At 59.2% G+C, this 15107-nt stretch overlaps 2 protein-coding genes across 8 annotated transcripts in view; one reads left to right on the top strand and one right to left on the bottom strand.

Annotated features, from left to right (window-relative positions):
• The first annotated feature begins 5177 nt into the window (after positions 1-5177).
• MPG (N-methylpurine-DNA glycosylase) lies at positions 5178-12585 on the top strand. The gene is made up of 4 exons (XM_008587283.1): positions 5178-5261; positions 6433-6666; positions 9217-9421; positions 12141-12585. Exons 2-4 carry the CDS (start codon positions 6445-6447, stop codon positions 12545-12547), a joined length of 834 nt encoding a protein of 277 aa, XP_008585505.1. The 5' UTR covers positions 5178-5261; positions 6433-6444; the 3' UTR covers positions 12548-12585.
• Positions 12551-15107, bottom strand: part of NPRL3 (nitrogen permease regulator-like 3 (S. cerevisiae)) — a 40784-nt gene continuing 38227 nt past the window's right edge. For all 7 annotated transcript variants that reach the window (XM_008587291.1, XM_008587284.1, XM_008587287.1 and 4 more), the window contains 2 exons: positions 14322-14514; positions 12551-13473 (listed from right to left, as the gene is read on the bottom strand). In XM_008587291.1, the coding sequence (XP_008585513.1) occupies positions 13308-13473; positions 14322-14514 (359 nt within the window). In that variant the 3' untranslated portion in view covers positions 12551-13307. The remainder of the gene's footprint in view (positions 13474-14321; positions 14515-15107) is intronic.

Raw genomic sequence — 15107 nt, 5'->3', positions numbered from 1 at the left:
GGCGGGCCCGGCCCAGGGGGCGGCCGCGCTGACTCAGGGCTCAGGAATGCGCCGCCGGCCGCCCGCCGAGCCACCTCCTTCGGGAAGGCCGCGGGGACACCTGTAGCTGGGGATCCGGAGAGCCCGGCCGGGAAGCGAGGGCCTGGGGGAACCTGGGGTCAGCATCAGTCCTGGGCCCCTCGGCCTCTCCCTGAACTCCAGTGGGTCCTGACCTTGTCCTGCTTTGATTTGAGCTTGAGAAGAGGGGGGGGTGGGAAGGAAGGGGCACGTGGGGTGTAGAGGGTGGGGGATGGAAGGGTGTCCCTGGATCCCTTTAAACCCTATGCCAACTTCCGCCAAAGACCCGACTGACAAGTCACTAACCCACACCCACCAAGTCCCACGTGAGCACTCACATTTCCCCATACACACTCAAGGGCATATGCTTCTGATCACTCACAAGCTCACACACTCAGGCACTCGCTCATGTACACACGCACACGCTCACACACCTGTCTGCACACACAGACTCCCATGCACACACCTATATACTTACACACTGTCATGGGTACAGGCTCATGCCCTGTCACACACTTACATGTGCACATGCACACTGGTACACACTCATATGCGTGTGTTTACACACTGGCGCGCACACTCCATCACATCCACACCAGGTCAGGTCAGAGCACTTACCCTCCCCTGGGCCCCTGGGCCCCTGGGCCCCCACCCCCAGAAGCCCTGCTCGCCCAGCAGGCACCCTGAGGCCAGCCAGGCTGCACCTACCCCCTCCCCAACCCACTGAGCAGCGGTGGCAGCGCCGATTCTGGTGTCCACTCTGCTCTTCTGTCTCAGAGCTCAACCACCACTCCTGATGGGCTCATCTCTGCACTCTGAGCTGGACACAAGGTGGCCCATCTGCTTCCAGCCCACACTGACAGTGGCAGCTTCCCAGCACCCCTCTCTCCTGACCCTGAGTGGGCTGACACACCCAGAGAAAGTCCCAGAAATGGGGGGTATTTGTTCCAACAGCAGGATACAGGCAGGGCTATCCAGGAGCTGGCAGAGGGGCCCAGACTTCCTCTGGGTAGTGGGTACGGGTGTCTCCATTCTTGCCACCAGTCCCTAAGAACTCTTCCACTGGGTGCCCCCTCAGGCCTTGAAAGATCCACAAACATGTCCTCAGGCCTTGAGGATACAAGGTCCATGTTCTCCAGGACCATATGGCACCAGCCTTCTTGGAACTGAGTTGCCACCAAAGCTCAGGAAGCCGTATCCAGTGCCCCACTGCAGACAATGACCTTGTCCTCGGCGTCACGGAAAATAAAGTTGACAACTTGAACTGAAGATGGTGTGCACTTACTGGTAGGCCCCCAAACCTGGGCAATGGGCAGAATCCTCTTCCCATATCCTCGTCCATACCATGGGACAGGGTGGCACCCACACATAGTGGGCCCTCTATGAACACAAACGATACCAATACAATTCTTACATATAGGGACACAAAGCTTTGGAGGGGTGGAAGGGAGCCTCTTCATTGGGGCGGATGACTGTTGGTGCCTCAGGGACGCGAGGTGAGAGGGAGGCTGCCCCGGTGCCAATTCTCAGGGCTCCTGTTACCTGCACATGCCACCCCTCCTGTGCCAGGCTCACAGCCAGAGACAGGACAGTCTCCATGCCTAGCATTCTTGACCCCTGCCAAGGATAAGCAGGCCCTACCAGGCCTGGATGTCCAGACTGGGCTGGCAGGGCTAGTGGTGGTGTCCTCTCTGGAAAGCCAGGGACTGGGCTTGCCGCCAAAGCATGCCACAACTGGGCATCTGGTGTCAGCAGGTCCCCTCCTGCAGTAGATGCTGTAGGGTTGGCACCAGACCTGCTCTGAGACCCAGACACTCATCCCCAGCTGCCAGCAGCACCAGCCACGGCTGGCTTACAGCTGAAACACCCCCCCTCCCCCAGCCCAGGAGTCACTTTCAGTGTAGGGGAGCTGCCTTGTTCAAAGTCATGCACCCTCCACAGAGAAGGCGGTCTGCAGCCAGTGACAGGTAAAAGGACTTCCACTGTGCTTGGGTGGAGGACCCCCCTACATGGAAAACCAGCCCCGGGCCCCTCTCTTCCCCCTTCATCCACACTGGAGCGAAGGAAACCAGCTGCAACTGCTTAGCACACCTGCAGATGGTGGGCAGGCATCTGGGGCTGGCCAGGTGTCTAGACCACCCCCAGGGCTAATGGACCTCACTCCAGGACATGCGAGGGTGGGAGCCCTGATCGGAAGAAGGAGTCCCTAACAGCTACCCTGGAACCCTCAGCTCAGCTTCCAGGCCACAGTAATCATCCCAGGGAGCCAGTCCCTGGGCTTTGGAAGGCCCATCCCTGCCTGAGGAGCACAGCTGAAGGGTTGAGCCCAGGACCAGCCCCAGGCTATTTGGGGAGAAGGAAAAAAAGGGCCCGGCCAGCCAGAGGCCTGAAGTCATGGGCTATTTCTAAGGCAGCTGCCCCCTCCCCATGGCCCAGGGCTTGGCAAGGGGGTCCCATATGCACCTGGGCCCAGCAGCATTGGTAGCTCAGCCCTAGGAAGGAAGGGTGCAGTCACACACACCCCCTTGGCCTGCCCAGTGGCTGCCCTCTCTGCCCAAGGGAACTCTTACCATTCCCCATGGCCCACCAGACACAGAACCGCAGAAGCCAGCCAGGAGGCCAACAGCCACCCTGCTAAGAAGCTGCCAAGGGAGAAAGGAACGGTGCTTGTGCGTGACGTGGGTAGGTGCTCACTAGGCTCTGACCTGGCTCCTGCTTGGAAGCTCTCATCCCAGATCGTTAGAGAGGAGAGGAAGGAGCCAGTGTGAGGGTGCTCTGGGGTGGTGAGGCCCAAACCAGACCCCTGGTCTCTGGCTAGTGGAGATGCCATCTCTCAAAGTGTGGCTTATAAGGCTCCGGTGACTGACAGCCACACCCCCCCCACAGCTGGAGGCAGCTCCAGCCCCTCTACAGCCTGTGTGGGCTGAGCCAGGGGCGAGAGTGTGTGTGTGTGTGTGCGCGCACACACACACACAGAGCAGCTCCCCTCAGTGCTGACCCCAGCCCTGACCCCTTTCAAAGCATGGAGGGAGGCCTCACCTGCATCTCCACAGACAGTCTCACCTCCTCCCACAAGCCTCTACCAGCCCAGCAGCAGGGCACACTGGGGACAGAGGAGGCCCCAGGCCCCCTCCTCTTTCATGACATCACTTTCTCCTGTCCCTGGTCAGCCTGCCAGCCCGCCCTGCGGGCCACAATAGGATCACTCAGCCCACCACTTCCAGCCTGTGGTGGAGCCTTAGACCACAAACCAGGAAGTGGGGGGCAGGGGACAGAGGTTGTGCAACCCACACTCAGGCCAGAACATCTGGAGAAGTGGGTTACTGGCGCCGGCCCCACCTACTCCTCTGGGGCAGGGCAGACCGCCCACCCAAAAGCCTCTCTTTCCTCATTGGAAAGGTGGGGATAAAACACCCCTCCAGGAGCCTCTGGACTCCCCACGATTTCTACAAGGAACATGCACCACTTGTGAAATTAGGATAAATATTGGTATATGATACCGTAATGGTGAACACATAACATGCACTCGGCAAAACCCACAGAACTGTACAACACAAACAGGAAACCCTAATGTGCACTTCAGTTAATAACAGTGTATCAATATTGGTGCGAGAATGTAACAGATGAATGACACTAATGAAAGATGTTCCTAAGAGCAGAAACCCGGGTATGTGTACCTCTGTACTTGCTCAATTTTTCTGTAAACCTAAAACTGCTATAAAGTCTACTACTTTTAAAAAATACCCACCCTCTCCCTGCCCTCATCAGGGGAAAAGTGCCCGACTGGGGCCTCAGTTTCCCTCCTACAGGAAGGGGAGAGTCATTGTTTGGGCAGAATGGCTGCAGGGAATAAGGAGGAAGGGGGTGGGGGTCACATCCAGGCCTGCCTTACAAGCATGGATTTATGACACATTGTCCCCACCCCACCCCCGCTGGAAGCAGCACACAGTGCCACAAACAGCTGGGCGGCTTCCAGCAGGCTGTGGCAGCAGCTGCCCTCCCTCCCCTGGAAGTCCTGGTCGGGGCCACTGTGGGCAGGAAGGCTGGGCTACAGCCTGGACCTGAATTCAGGCCCTGAGCTGCTCAGGAGAGTAGCTGGAGACCAGGTTGCTGGTCTCCAGTGCCCTGTTGGCCTTGCCCTAGCACCAGGTGCCATGCTCATCCAAGAGTCCTAGACACAGCCTGTCCCTCTGTCCTGTCCAGCACCTCTCATCTGACACGGCCAGATGCTCCATTACTCTCTGAGGCCTCTCGGGTACCCTCCTTCCTATGACCAGGGGCACAGAAACCAAAGACAGCTGAGGTCAACCCCTCAAGGGTTTTTACAGGGCTGGAGTGGGTTGTGGGTTGTGGGGGTGGGATTGTACGGGCCACAGTAAAGGGCCAAGCAGATAAACCTCAGAGTGGCAAAGTGGGGTGGGGAATGGCCCTGCTGGGTGTCGGGGCTGCCACTGAGCCACCAAAGCCGGCAGTTTGCCCTCCCCCTCAGCGTCCCCGCCTCCGGGCTCTTCCTGCCTCTGCGCCAGGCGCTGCTCTCCTCAGACTCCCCGCCCCCGCCCCGGGGACACCAATTTGACCGCAGAGGTTATAGGCAGGGTGGGCAGCAGGCGCTGGCTCTAGGGAGGGGGCATCGGAGGTGTAGGGCGGCTGCCACCACGCCAGGCAGGGTGCAAGGGTCCCCTCAGCCCTCGTCCTGGCCTCAGCCTCTTCAGAAGGCGGCCACGCTCAGCACCCCTGGGCCGCAGCAGGGGCAGGCAGAGGCAGAGTCCCCGCTGCTTCATCTTCCTGCCGGAGGGCGAGGACCCCGACCAGGCGGGGGCTTCCGGATCGGCCCGGGGCCCACTTCCTGGAGACTCCCCGGCCCACTCGTCCCTCCAGCCGGCCCTCTCTACTCAAACGCCGCGGAGGTCGGCGCGGGCCAGGCCCGAGGACTCGGGCTTGGCCGCCCCTCCCCCAACGCGCCGCGCCTCCCCCGGGACCCCGAGGGCCCAGTCAAGGTGCAGGATGGAAGCCCCCGCCCCTCCCCCTTCTCTCCCCGCTCTTCCCCTGGCTCCGTCCCTCCGCCCCTCCCTCTTCTCTCCCCGCTCCGTCCCCTTCGCGCAGGCGCCGGCTCCACCCCGGCCCGGCGGCACTTCCGGGGCGGCCTTGGGTGGGCCCCGTGCCTGTGTCCGAGCCGCCACCTACCCGCGAGCAGCGGGGCCCAGGTGAGCGCGTTACCCGGCCTCGCGGGGGTCGGAGCGGAGACCGAGCGACCCGTGCCGTGGGGGGTCGGGGCCGGGCGGCATGGCCGGCTGCAGAGACGGTCACGTCGGCGTCCGTCCCTGGCAGAACGTCAGCACTTCGGTTAAAAAGAAGGGTCCCTTAGGTGCGGGCGGCCTCGCGTGCTGCCGAAGACTCGCCGTCGAGGAGCCTCTTCGGGTCCCGGGGCGCCCCTTCATCTCCCCTCCTCGCCGGCCCCAGCACGGCTGAGGGTGTGTGGCCAGGTTTCCCCTCAGGAGACCTCGCTTCTGCCATACTTGCTCGGTATCGTTCCGGTATTCTGGTGACGAGGCAGAAACAGTTAGGGACTCGTGGGGGCATGCCCTGAGCACCTGGGATGGGGCCGGGCCGACAGTCAGTCCCTTGCTCACCACCTGTGTGTGTCAGGCCTTCTGGGCTCCAGCAAGTCTGGCAAAGCGGGAATCCTGCCCATGTGTCAGCTGGGCAGTGGGGGGAGGAACCCACGGTGTGTTTCTCAGCCGGCCCCGCGGAGGTCCAGGCTGTTTTTTTTTTTTTTTTAAAGATGACTGGTAAGGGGATCTCAACCCTTGGCTTGGTGTTGTCAGCACCACGCTCAGCCAGTGAGCCAACCGGCCATCCCTATATAGGGATCCGAACCCGTGGCCTTGGTGTTATCAGCACCGCACTCTCCCGAGTGAGCCATGGGCCTGCCCCAGGCTGTTTTTTTAAATTCCTGGTCGAGGTTGGGTGCAAAGAGCAGGGCTCCAGAAACCAGCTTAGAAGTTTGCTTGGGTCCACGCAGAGTGGGATTCAGAGGGTATCAGTGCTTTGTCCCAGGTCCCTCCCAGGGACCTGCAGCCCTGGGCCCTGAGCCATGCATCTCCATGTGTGCAGACTGTGTGGAGCACAGCAGCCATGCTGCCTCCACCAGCAGCCCATTGTCACATGCAATTACTCCCAAGGCCTCCTAAGGTTGTGTCAGGTGTGGCATTCTGTACGTGAGCCTCATAACAACCCACCCGGTGGTCAACCCAACTTTGCAGATGAAGAAACAAGTGGGCAGTCAGATCAGGTCCTTGAGTTCCCTGAGCCTGACTTCACCACACAACTGTCCTCTCCTGTGAAGACGCTTGATTTTCTTCTCTCCCATTACAGCTTTTCTGAAGAATGAGGCAAAAAAAGCAGCGACTGGCAGTGGCAGAGCAGCAACAGAGCCCACCGGACATGGCCCAGATGCCATCCCCCAAGGAGCCTCGCTTGGGACCACCTGTGACCCTGGGCCCCCAGCGCAGCATCTATTTCTCAAGCCCAAAGAGCCACCCTCCCCGACTGGGGTCAGAGTTTTTCGACCAGCCGGCAGTCCTCCTGGCCCAGGCATTTCTGGGACAGGTAGTGTAAACATAGTGACCTGTCTTTGCTTAAGTGCATGTCGCCATGCAGCCATCTGTGGGCCCCAGCCCTCTCACCACAGGGCTCACATCCGACTTGGCCCTTGGTTGACTCTCCTTGTCCTCAGTTAGCTGCTTCGTCCACACTGGTCCCTGGATAGCTCCATCTTGGTCGTCTAGGATGAATGTGGAGATCGTTAGTGCACTTTGCCCTGGGTGGGGGTGGGGTGCCACTGTCTGCGTCCCTGCTCTGGGCAGCAAAGATGGGAGCAGCTGCACTGTCTGCCTTCCCCACCTGGGAAATGGGGTCATTGTCCCTGTTCCACCTCGGATCACCCTCAGGGCCGGTTACTTGCAAGGACCATGGTCAGCATTGGCCCTTGGAGTCTATGAGGGGTTACCTTTGCCCATTTCATTCCCTGACAGTGCCCTGGCCAGGGTTTATCTGTGTGTGTCAGGAGGGACAGCTTTTAACCCATGGGAACTATGGCGTTGGCCAATGTTGGGTTGCCTAGCTTTGAAATTGCCTTGAGACAGCCTCCTTCCCACTGTAGCTCGCAGTGTAGCACTGGCTTCCCAGGGCCCCTGTAGCTTGATGTAGGTCCAGGACCTGGGCTCTGCCAGTCAGACTTGGAGTGGGAAGCAGGGACCACTCAGGGTCCATTCTGGTGGGGGCCTGCGGTGCAGCCTGTGTCATGCATGAGTGCTCACGTAGCCCTGGATTCATGGCCAGGAATATCTGGAGCATCACCTGAGTGTTCCCAGGTGCCAAAGCCCCAGGCCTGGCTTTTTGGTTCTTCTATAGGTTCCATGGCCTGGCCTACCCTTTGTTCTTTAGCATCCTACTTTTAGGTTGAAGTAGCCAAGAAGAGCCTGTTGCTGTGACTAATAGAAAAACCAGCACCAGGAGTTGCGTGCTGAAGGGAACATACCCGAAGATGTGGGTTTGACCTAGTGGAGAAGGGACGAGATTCTGTTCTCACGAGGATGCTTTCAGCTGCAAGGGCCAGAAGAGCTTTCTAAAAGCACCTTAAATAAGTAGCATTTATGATATGACAAAATAGCAGATGCATTTCAGGGTCAGGTCAAGGACCACAACACATTGTCTCCATTCAGCACCCTTGGAGTGTCGCGGTTTCTCCTTAGGCTCCTGTCATGCCCGCTTGAACCCATTGGTGGACAAGATGATGTCCAGCAGAGGAGAGGGTTCCACCCTGTGTGTCCAGAAGACCAGCTTTTCCATAGCCTTATACTGGATGTCCCTGCAGACCCCTCAGCCAGGCTTCAGTCACGCACTCATCCCTAAAAAGGCCATTGCCATGAGTTGCTATGACAATCCAGACCACTCTCTGGGCTGAGCGTGATGTTACCTCTCCCAGGACCCTCCATCAGCAGGAAGGTGTGTGTGTGTATATTTGTAGTGGGGGGAGACAACGAACATCTGCCATCTGTGGAAACTTCACAGTGAGATTCAGAGCAGAAAACCAGGATGGAAGACAGTGAGGAAAGACTGTAGGAAGCTCCTCTCCAGAAGGGCAGTTGGGCCCACCAGTGTGCCCCCTAGGGACACGGGAGCATGCAGGGTGAAGCTGCTGGAGGGACACTCCCTCCACGTTCCAGGGAAAACATGGAATGGAGCCAGCCTTGCCCCTTGGAGGTGTTCTGGCCAGGCCCGACACATTCACTCCTTTCTTCACCACCTTGGGTGCCTAGGGGGATTTCTGGACTTCCAACACAGGCATATGCTCCTTATTTCCTCCACCCCATCTCCAAGGCAGCCTCCCCAAATGCTCCCCCGCCGAGTGTCTAAGCTCCAGTGCTTCTCCCGTCCCACGACTCTAACCCTGGGCTTTGGGCACCATAGGGCTCCCCAGGCTGAGGCCAAAGTGGCTAGGCTGCCCAACTGATCCTTCTGTCCTAAGCACAAGGCAGGTGCCAGGGACATGGATGGTCCCCAAAGCTCTGCTGTGAACCTTGGTCAAGTCAGGCTTGGAGCTCTGGGCACTAGGGGCATGACTGCTGGCCATTCCAAGGACCAGGCTGGGGCCCTGCAGGGTAGCTGGTCCTGCTGCCCAGAAACGCCTTAGAGCTGGTAAGCGGGAGCAGAGTGTGAGGGTCCTTTGTGGCCACTTCACAGGCTCTGGAAGGTCCCAGGCAGCTGTGCCTTCCACATGCCCACCCAACCTCATGCTAAACATTGATGGTTCTCCCAATGGGACTCTTTGGGACAGCAGAAAGTCAGGGAATGGAGGACTCCACTGAGAGGACCTGCAGGTCGACCTCAGTGAGTCCACAAGTGCTGGTTTCCTGCCCATCCCTGGCTGGAGCTTGAGGTGGTTGTGACCTGTGGTCAGGACACTTAGTGAACACGGCCTGTGGTCCGGTGGTCCAGCAGGGCTGGAGGAGACAGTTGGTGGCCTTAGCAGCATTCAGGCCCTGAGCAGCAGCAAGAGGAGAAGCAGGCACCTGGGTGCCTGGCACATCCTGAGCTGGGGACTGTCAGGGTGGGTGGCCCTCATCCCTGCTCTGAGTGGGGACTCACTGCCCTCAGGTCCTAGTCCGGCGACTCGCTGATGGCACAGAGCTTCGCGGCCGCATTGTGGAGACTGAGGCATACCTGGGACCGGAGGATGAAGCCGCCCACTCAAGAGGCGGCCGGCAGACCCCCCGCAACCGCAGCATGTTCATGAAGCCAGGGACCCTGTACGTGTACATCATCTACGGCATGTACTTCTGCATGAATGTCTCCAGCCAAGGTGAGCAGTGGCGGGGTGCCAGGGTTTGGGGTAACAGGACAGCTGGAAGAGCCCCCTCAGCTGGCAGCCAGGAGATCCCAGGGAGGACTGGGGTAGGGCTGGTGTTTGAACAAAGAGGTGCCGTTGTTGGGGACAGTGAGGGTTTCAGGAGCTCTGGCTATACTGACAGCAAGGTTGGTTGGAGGGGTGGGGGCTCCTCTAGTAGAGGTCATGAGGTAGACCTGAGGCCACTGCAGGTCCCAGAGCTCAGAGTTGGTGTCAGTGATGGCACTGGGATAGATTCGGGAGGGGCTGGTTGTAGGGAAACAAGGGTGAGGTCAATTTGGGGTTAGCTGGGTTCAGTCAGGAGCCTCACCAGGAGGCCTGTTATGGGGTTTGGATTGGTTGTTCTCAACTGGGAGTGATTTTCTGCCCCCCACGGGACGTTAGGCAATATCTGGAGACATTTTTGGTCATCACAGCTGGGGGGGCTACTGGCATCTAGTGGGTGGAAGCCAGGGGTGCTGCTGATACCCTACAGTGCACAGAACAGTGATTCCTGTGCATTCCACAGAGAATCATCAGGCCCCAAATGTCAGTAGTGGAGATACTGGTCTGGAGCTCCCAGCAGACCCGCTCCCTGCTGCGGGGTCCAGCTCTGGGGAAGGCTGGGTCCTTGGTGAGCATGTGGCTGTGTGTTCTGGGGGATGTGAGCCCACAGCACCGTCCCGCCAGAACCACTGCTGACAAGGAGCAGGGTCTGTCTGGTCCACCCTGGCTGGCCAGTCCTAGCCTCTGTTGGCAGAGCCTTCCCACCTGCCCCAAGATGAGCAAGTGCTTGTTGAGGCTGGTTAGGAGCACAGGGCTTGGCACACTGTAGGTCACACGTTTGTTAAATGAGTACAGTGATGTGGGAATTGTAACTATCCACAGCAGACAGCTGGGGATGGGGGATGCAGGGACCCCAGGACTGGCCTGCACCTTGCACAAAGCTGGTGTGGAGTGAAACTCTGAATGACTGGATATCAAAAGATGGTGGAGACCCCTCTGGAGGACCCTGTTACCACCCAGAGATTGGTGTGGAGCTTTTGGGTGATAATGGGATGAATCCCCTCATGTGAGGCAGGGCTGACCTCAGAGAAGAGACTGAGTCCAGAAATGCTTGGTGCTTGGTCAGCAAGGGCGGGGAGGAGCCCAGGTCTCTCAGGTATGGTGGACAGAGGCATGACCTGTTACTCTCTGGACACATGAGGAAGATAACCCAGGAATGTCCAGGTCTGGGGGACAAGGCCCTGCATGGGCACAGACAGGCAGGGTCATCCAGGTGGAGCAGAGGTGAAAGGGAGGCCAAGGACATGGTTGTCACCTGCCCTCAGGGTCATGATAGCGAGGATCTGGGTTTGAGATGAGGAGGATTTCAGGGCCCGGGAAGGCAGAACAGTCGGTTTGCCAAGGCCAGAGTAGTAGTTGCAGCAGAACAGAAGTGAGGACAAGGGGGTTTCCCAGGAAGAGATCAAAAGTGTCGTGTTATTTTCCAGAATGTGGGACTTGGATGTGTTTTGTGTGAAGGAGCCAGGAGGGGTGTGGTCATGGGGGGTCTAGGTTGCACCTCCAACCCATTTGCAGGAGGCTCAGTGAGACCAGGCAGGGGATGTGTCCTGCACCCACAGGGTCTCAGGGGTTCTGCTCCTTCCTGCTGAGGTGGCTGATGGTGAGCACAGAGGGACTGAAACTACAAGCTTTGCTAGGCCTTGATTTTGTCGTGAAATTCTTTGAAAATTGGCAGGTTAGGGGTTGTCTGCTCACAAGAACCCCACACTTGCTGGCCACTGGCTGTGCTGGAGGACATAGCTTTGACCCCTCAGAGCCAGCCTTTGGTGCTGCTGAGGCTGAAGCAGGGGGAGGCTCACGTGGCCGGGAGCCCAGAGTGGGGACTGGCTTGGCTGCCCTCAGGCTGAGCCTTTGACTTCCAGTGGCTCAGCAGGCCAGGGGTGCACAGGTGAACAGAGCAGGTGTCCCAGGAGAAGAGCCTTGAGGAGGGTCAGGGCTCCTCTGGCCAGGGTCCAAGTCATCACCAGGAATCAGAGCAGCCTTCCCAGGCATGCAAGGCAGAGGGAATTTAGACATCTGTGTCCTCTTGTGTCAGTTTGCCACCTCTGGCCTCTGAAGTGAACTGGATTGGTCGGGGAGGAGGCTGGGCTGGAGCAGACCCCAGGGGAGGTGAGGGGACTTCGTCATCACCTCCTTTTGCCCTGCCTGTGGATGATATCCAAGTCAGTCTCTCCATTGAGTCATGGGATGGGGCTCTCTCCTGGCTTGCCCAACATGGACACTGACTGGGTGAGGTGGGTGGGGAGTCCTGGGGCCCATGGAGGGATTTGGGCTAGGCCCGAACCTTCCTGCTTCCTGGCAGGGTGACCCCGCCCAGGGAGGACTGGGCCGCACAGCTGCCGCCAATCACAAGAGCAGGACCAGCCAAAGGGAAGGAGGCTGATGCCCTGGCATCACGTGTTTTCACAGGCTCTGCCCAGCTAGTTCTGGCTCAGTGGGAGCAGCCACATGGGTGAAGGCCCTGCCTGGTCGTGGCAGCCAGAGGTGCCCACAGAGGCACAGCTGCCCTGTGGGTGTAGGCGGGGAACACAGGTGTGCACACAACGGACCCCATCCCTCTCAGGAAGGCATGTGCACTGGGGTGGGCACCCGGGGATGCTGCACATCATGCTGTGTGTCTGTCCCACAGGGGATGGGGCTTGCGTCCTACTGCGAGCATTGGAGCCCCTGGGCGGCCTGGAGACCATGCGGCAGCTTCGCACCAGCCTCCGTAAAGGCACCAGCAGCCGTGCCGTCAAGGACCGTGAGCTCTGCAGTGGCCCCTCCAAGCTGTGTCAGGCCTTGGCCATCGACAAGAGCTTCGACCAGCGGGACCTGGCCCAGGATGAGGCCCTGTGGTTAGAGCGCAGCCCCCTGGGGCCCACTAGGTCAGCTGTGGTGGCAGCAGCCCGGGTGGGCATTGGCCAAACAGGGGAGTGGGCCCAGAAGCCCCTGCGCTTCTACATCCGGGACAGCCCCTGGGTGAGCGTGGTGGACAGAGAAGCTGAGCAGGAAAACAGGACTGAGCAAAGGGCCTGCTCAGACAAGAATTTTTAACTGTTTAAAAACCAAATAAATGCTTTATTTCTAGAAAACTGTTGTCCATGTCTCAGCCAGAGCCCCCCAGGTGGTCAGCATGTGTCTGGAGCAGCTCTTCCTCCAGGACAGGAGGGCTGGGAGCCCAGTATGGATGCTGAGGGAGGATCACCAGTCTGTGTGCAGATGCCCCAAGGGGGGGTCCTGTGCAGGGGGTCGTGCCTCAGACGGTCAGGACAGGGCGACAGCTGGACTATAAGCCTGCTGGTGGCTTAGTACCATTGTGGGGAGGGGGGCAGAACAGGCCAGGTACTTGTTGGACCTCACACATTAACAGTCACTGGAGGGGCACAGATGGGCTTAAGTGTTTTTGTATGCCATCTGGGACAGTTACACAGAGTGTAGGCCGAGAAGCATGGGCAGGGTCAGGAGGGGGGTTCTGAGAGATGCACAACCTGCATGCATGTGGGAAGGACACAGTCCTCACCCGGAGACCCCGAGGGTGCTTGAAGGCCCCTGCAGCTCAGCAGCACTGAGGCTGTTGTGTGGATTGATGGAAGAGGAAAGGCAGAGGCCCGCAGCCCCATCGCAGCTGCTGAGCCAGACTGAACCATCTGCAGCAAGGAGGTGGGGGCTCTGCAGGCCTTCACTCAAGCAAGGCTGCCCATCCACCAATGCCAGGCCTCAGGACTAAGAGGCTCAGGCCCTGCAGGAAGGGAGCCTCAGAGTGGGGCGAGACTGGTGCTTACCCACGCACCCCTCAGCCTCTCTGTTCCCCAGCTCATGTGAGCAATGCCTGGAAGATGGCAATGATGGGATCCTCGTGGGTGGTCACCACCAGCACACTGCGGAACTTGTCGAAAAGCATAAGCAGCTGGGAACGCCGCGTGTTCTCATTGTACATGATCTCCTCCAGGTGGTGGTGGCCGCGGAAGTAGTGAAGGAGCCTGGGGGAGAGGTGGGGGCAGAAGAACAGCCACTGGTGAGGAGCAGCGCTGAGCCCCCCACGGCCCCCCACCAACAGGGGAAGGCCTGGACCCAACACCCCCACGGTCCCCAGTGACCAGCACATGGGCCTCAAGTGGGTCCACAAGATTGCACAGCTCTTCAGACCCAAAGCCACCTGCATCCTGACATGGGGAGGGGTCTACCAATTTTCTTTTTCATGCTACAGTGGCAGTCAGTCCCATGTGGTTCTGGGCCCAAAAGGTCCCTGCTCTAGGGAGGTTTCTGCAGCTGAGGTGGGCACAGAGGAGCCAGGATGCAGGCACCAACTGCTGGGAGAGTTGCAGATGGTTCTCCTAAGGGGCTGGAGTATGGTTCATAACTGGGGGTTTGGGGGGGTGGTGCTCAGTCCCTGACAACCTGATCTATCCTAGAAAACTATGCACCTACAACAGTGCCCCCCAATTTGGGAGGAGTGACAAAGACTATCCGGCCCCACACCTATGACCCTGAGGGCTGAGTCCTGGACAAATCCCTGCCAAGGCCACATGGTGAGAACTTGCTGCTGCCTCTTAACAAGTGACAGGAACATCCAAAAAGCATTAGGGAGATGCCCCACAGCAGGCACGTCAGGCCCCAGGCCCAGGGTCCCAGCAACAAGCTGCATTCCCCACTCCTGGGCAGTGACACTGCCCTCTGCATCCACCTGAGGTTTTAAGGCATCATTTCAACCAGTGAGCAGTTTGTTGTTCATGGATTTAAATTTGTGGTCAGGTCAGGTCAGGTATGTCCCTATCTGCTTTCTGTCCAGGCACTGGCCCTGGCTCCCCACAAGGCACCCTGCCCCCACCTGGCAAACATGCGGAGGTCCTCAGGATTCTGGGCCGCAGGCACGCTGAGGATGGCTGCCCGCTCATGCTCTGACAGGCTGGCCAGCAGACTCTCTGTCATCCTCTTGCTCAGCGGCGAGTCCCCACTGGGGAGCAGCTCTGCACTGGAATTGTCCATGCTGGGGCTGGTGAGGGTCATGTCGTCACTGCTGGCTATGGGTGGGCATGGGTCAGGGACAGCAGCACCACAGTGGGATCCAGGGTCCCATGGGGGAGCAATGAAGGCAGAGCAGCAGCCAGTCCCCCAGGACACCTCCAGCTCCCACAGGGCCCTCCTGGTGCCTCCACCCCATCCCCTGGATGTGGCTTACCCAGGCACAGGAAGCCTCCCCCTCTGGGAGCAGCTTGAGGGCCCCATACCCCCAGGGGTCCCTGACGTCCTGCCCCTCCCACAACACGGAGATGGAGTCCCCTGGCCAGGCAGGGTCCACACATTGAACCTGAGCCAGAAGCCAGTCCTCAGCCAGGGGAATTTCCAGAGCCTTACAGCGCCTTGCCTTCCCCATGCCTGGAGCCCTGGAATTCAGCAACGGGCTGCTGTCTTTGGGGCACGCTGTGGCCACACAGCTCTTCTAGGAAGTGGCTGTGGCTATCACTGTGTCCTCATGGGCCCTTGGGTATGGGGGTCCCAACGGTCTCCCTGGTGATAGTGTGAAATCCTGCTCCAAGCCCAGGCTGGGGTGGGCGGTTCCAGCAATGATGTGGTGGGCCAGGCACTGCTCCTGACTCTAGCAAGCCCCAGCTGA

Source organism: Galeopterus variegatus, unplaced genomic scaffold, assembly GCF_000696425.1.
Source record: "Galeopterus variegatus unplaced genomic scaffold, G_variegatus-3.0.2 Scaffold4331, whole genome shotgun sequence".
Taxonomy (NCBI): Eukaryota; Metazoa; Chordata; class Mammalia; order Dermoptera; family Cynocephalidae; genus Galeopterus; species Galeopterus variegatus.
The sequence above is the reverse complement of the archived record's forward strand: the minus strand, read 5'-3'. Positions and strand labels throughout refer to the sequence as shown.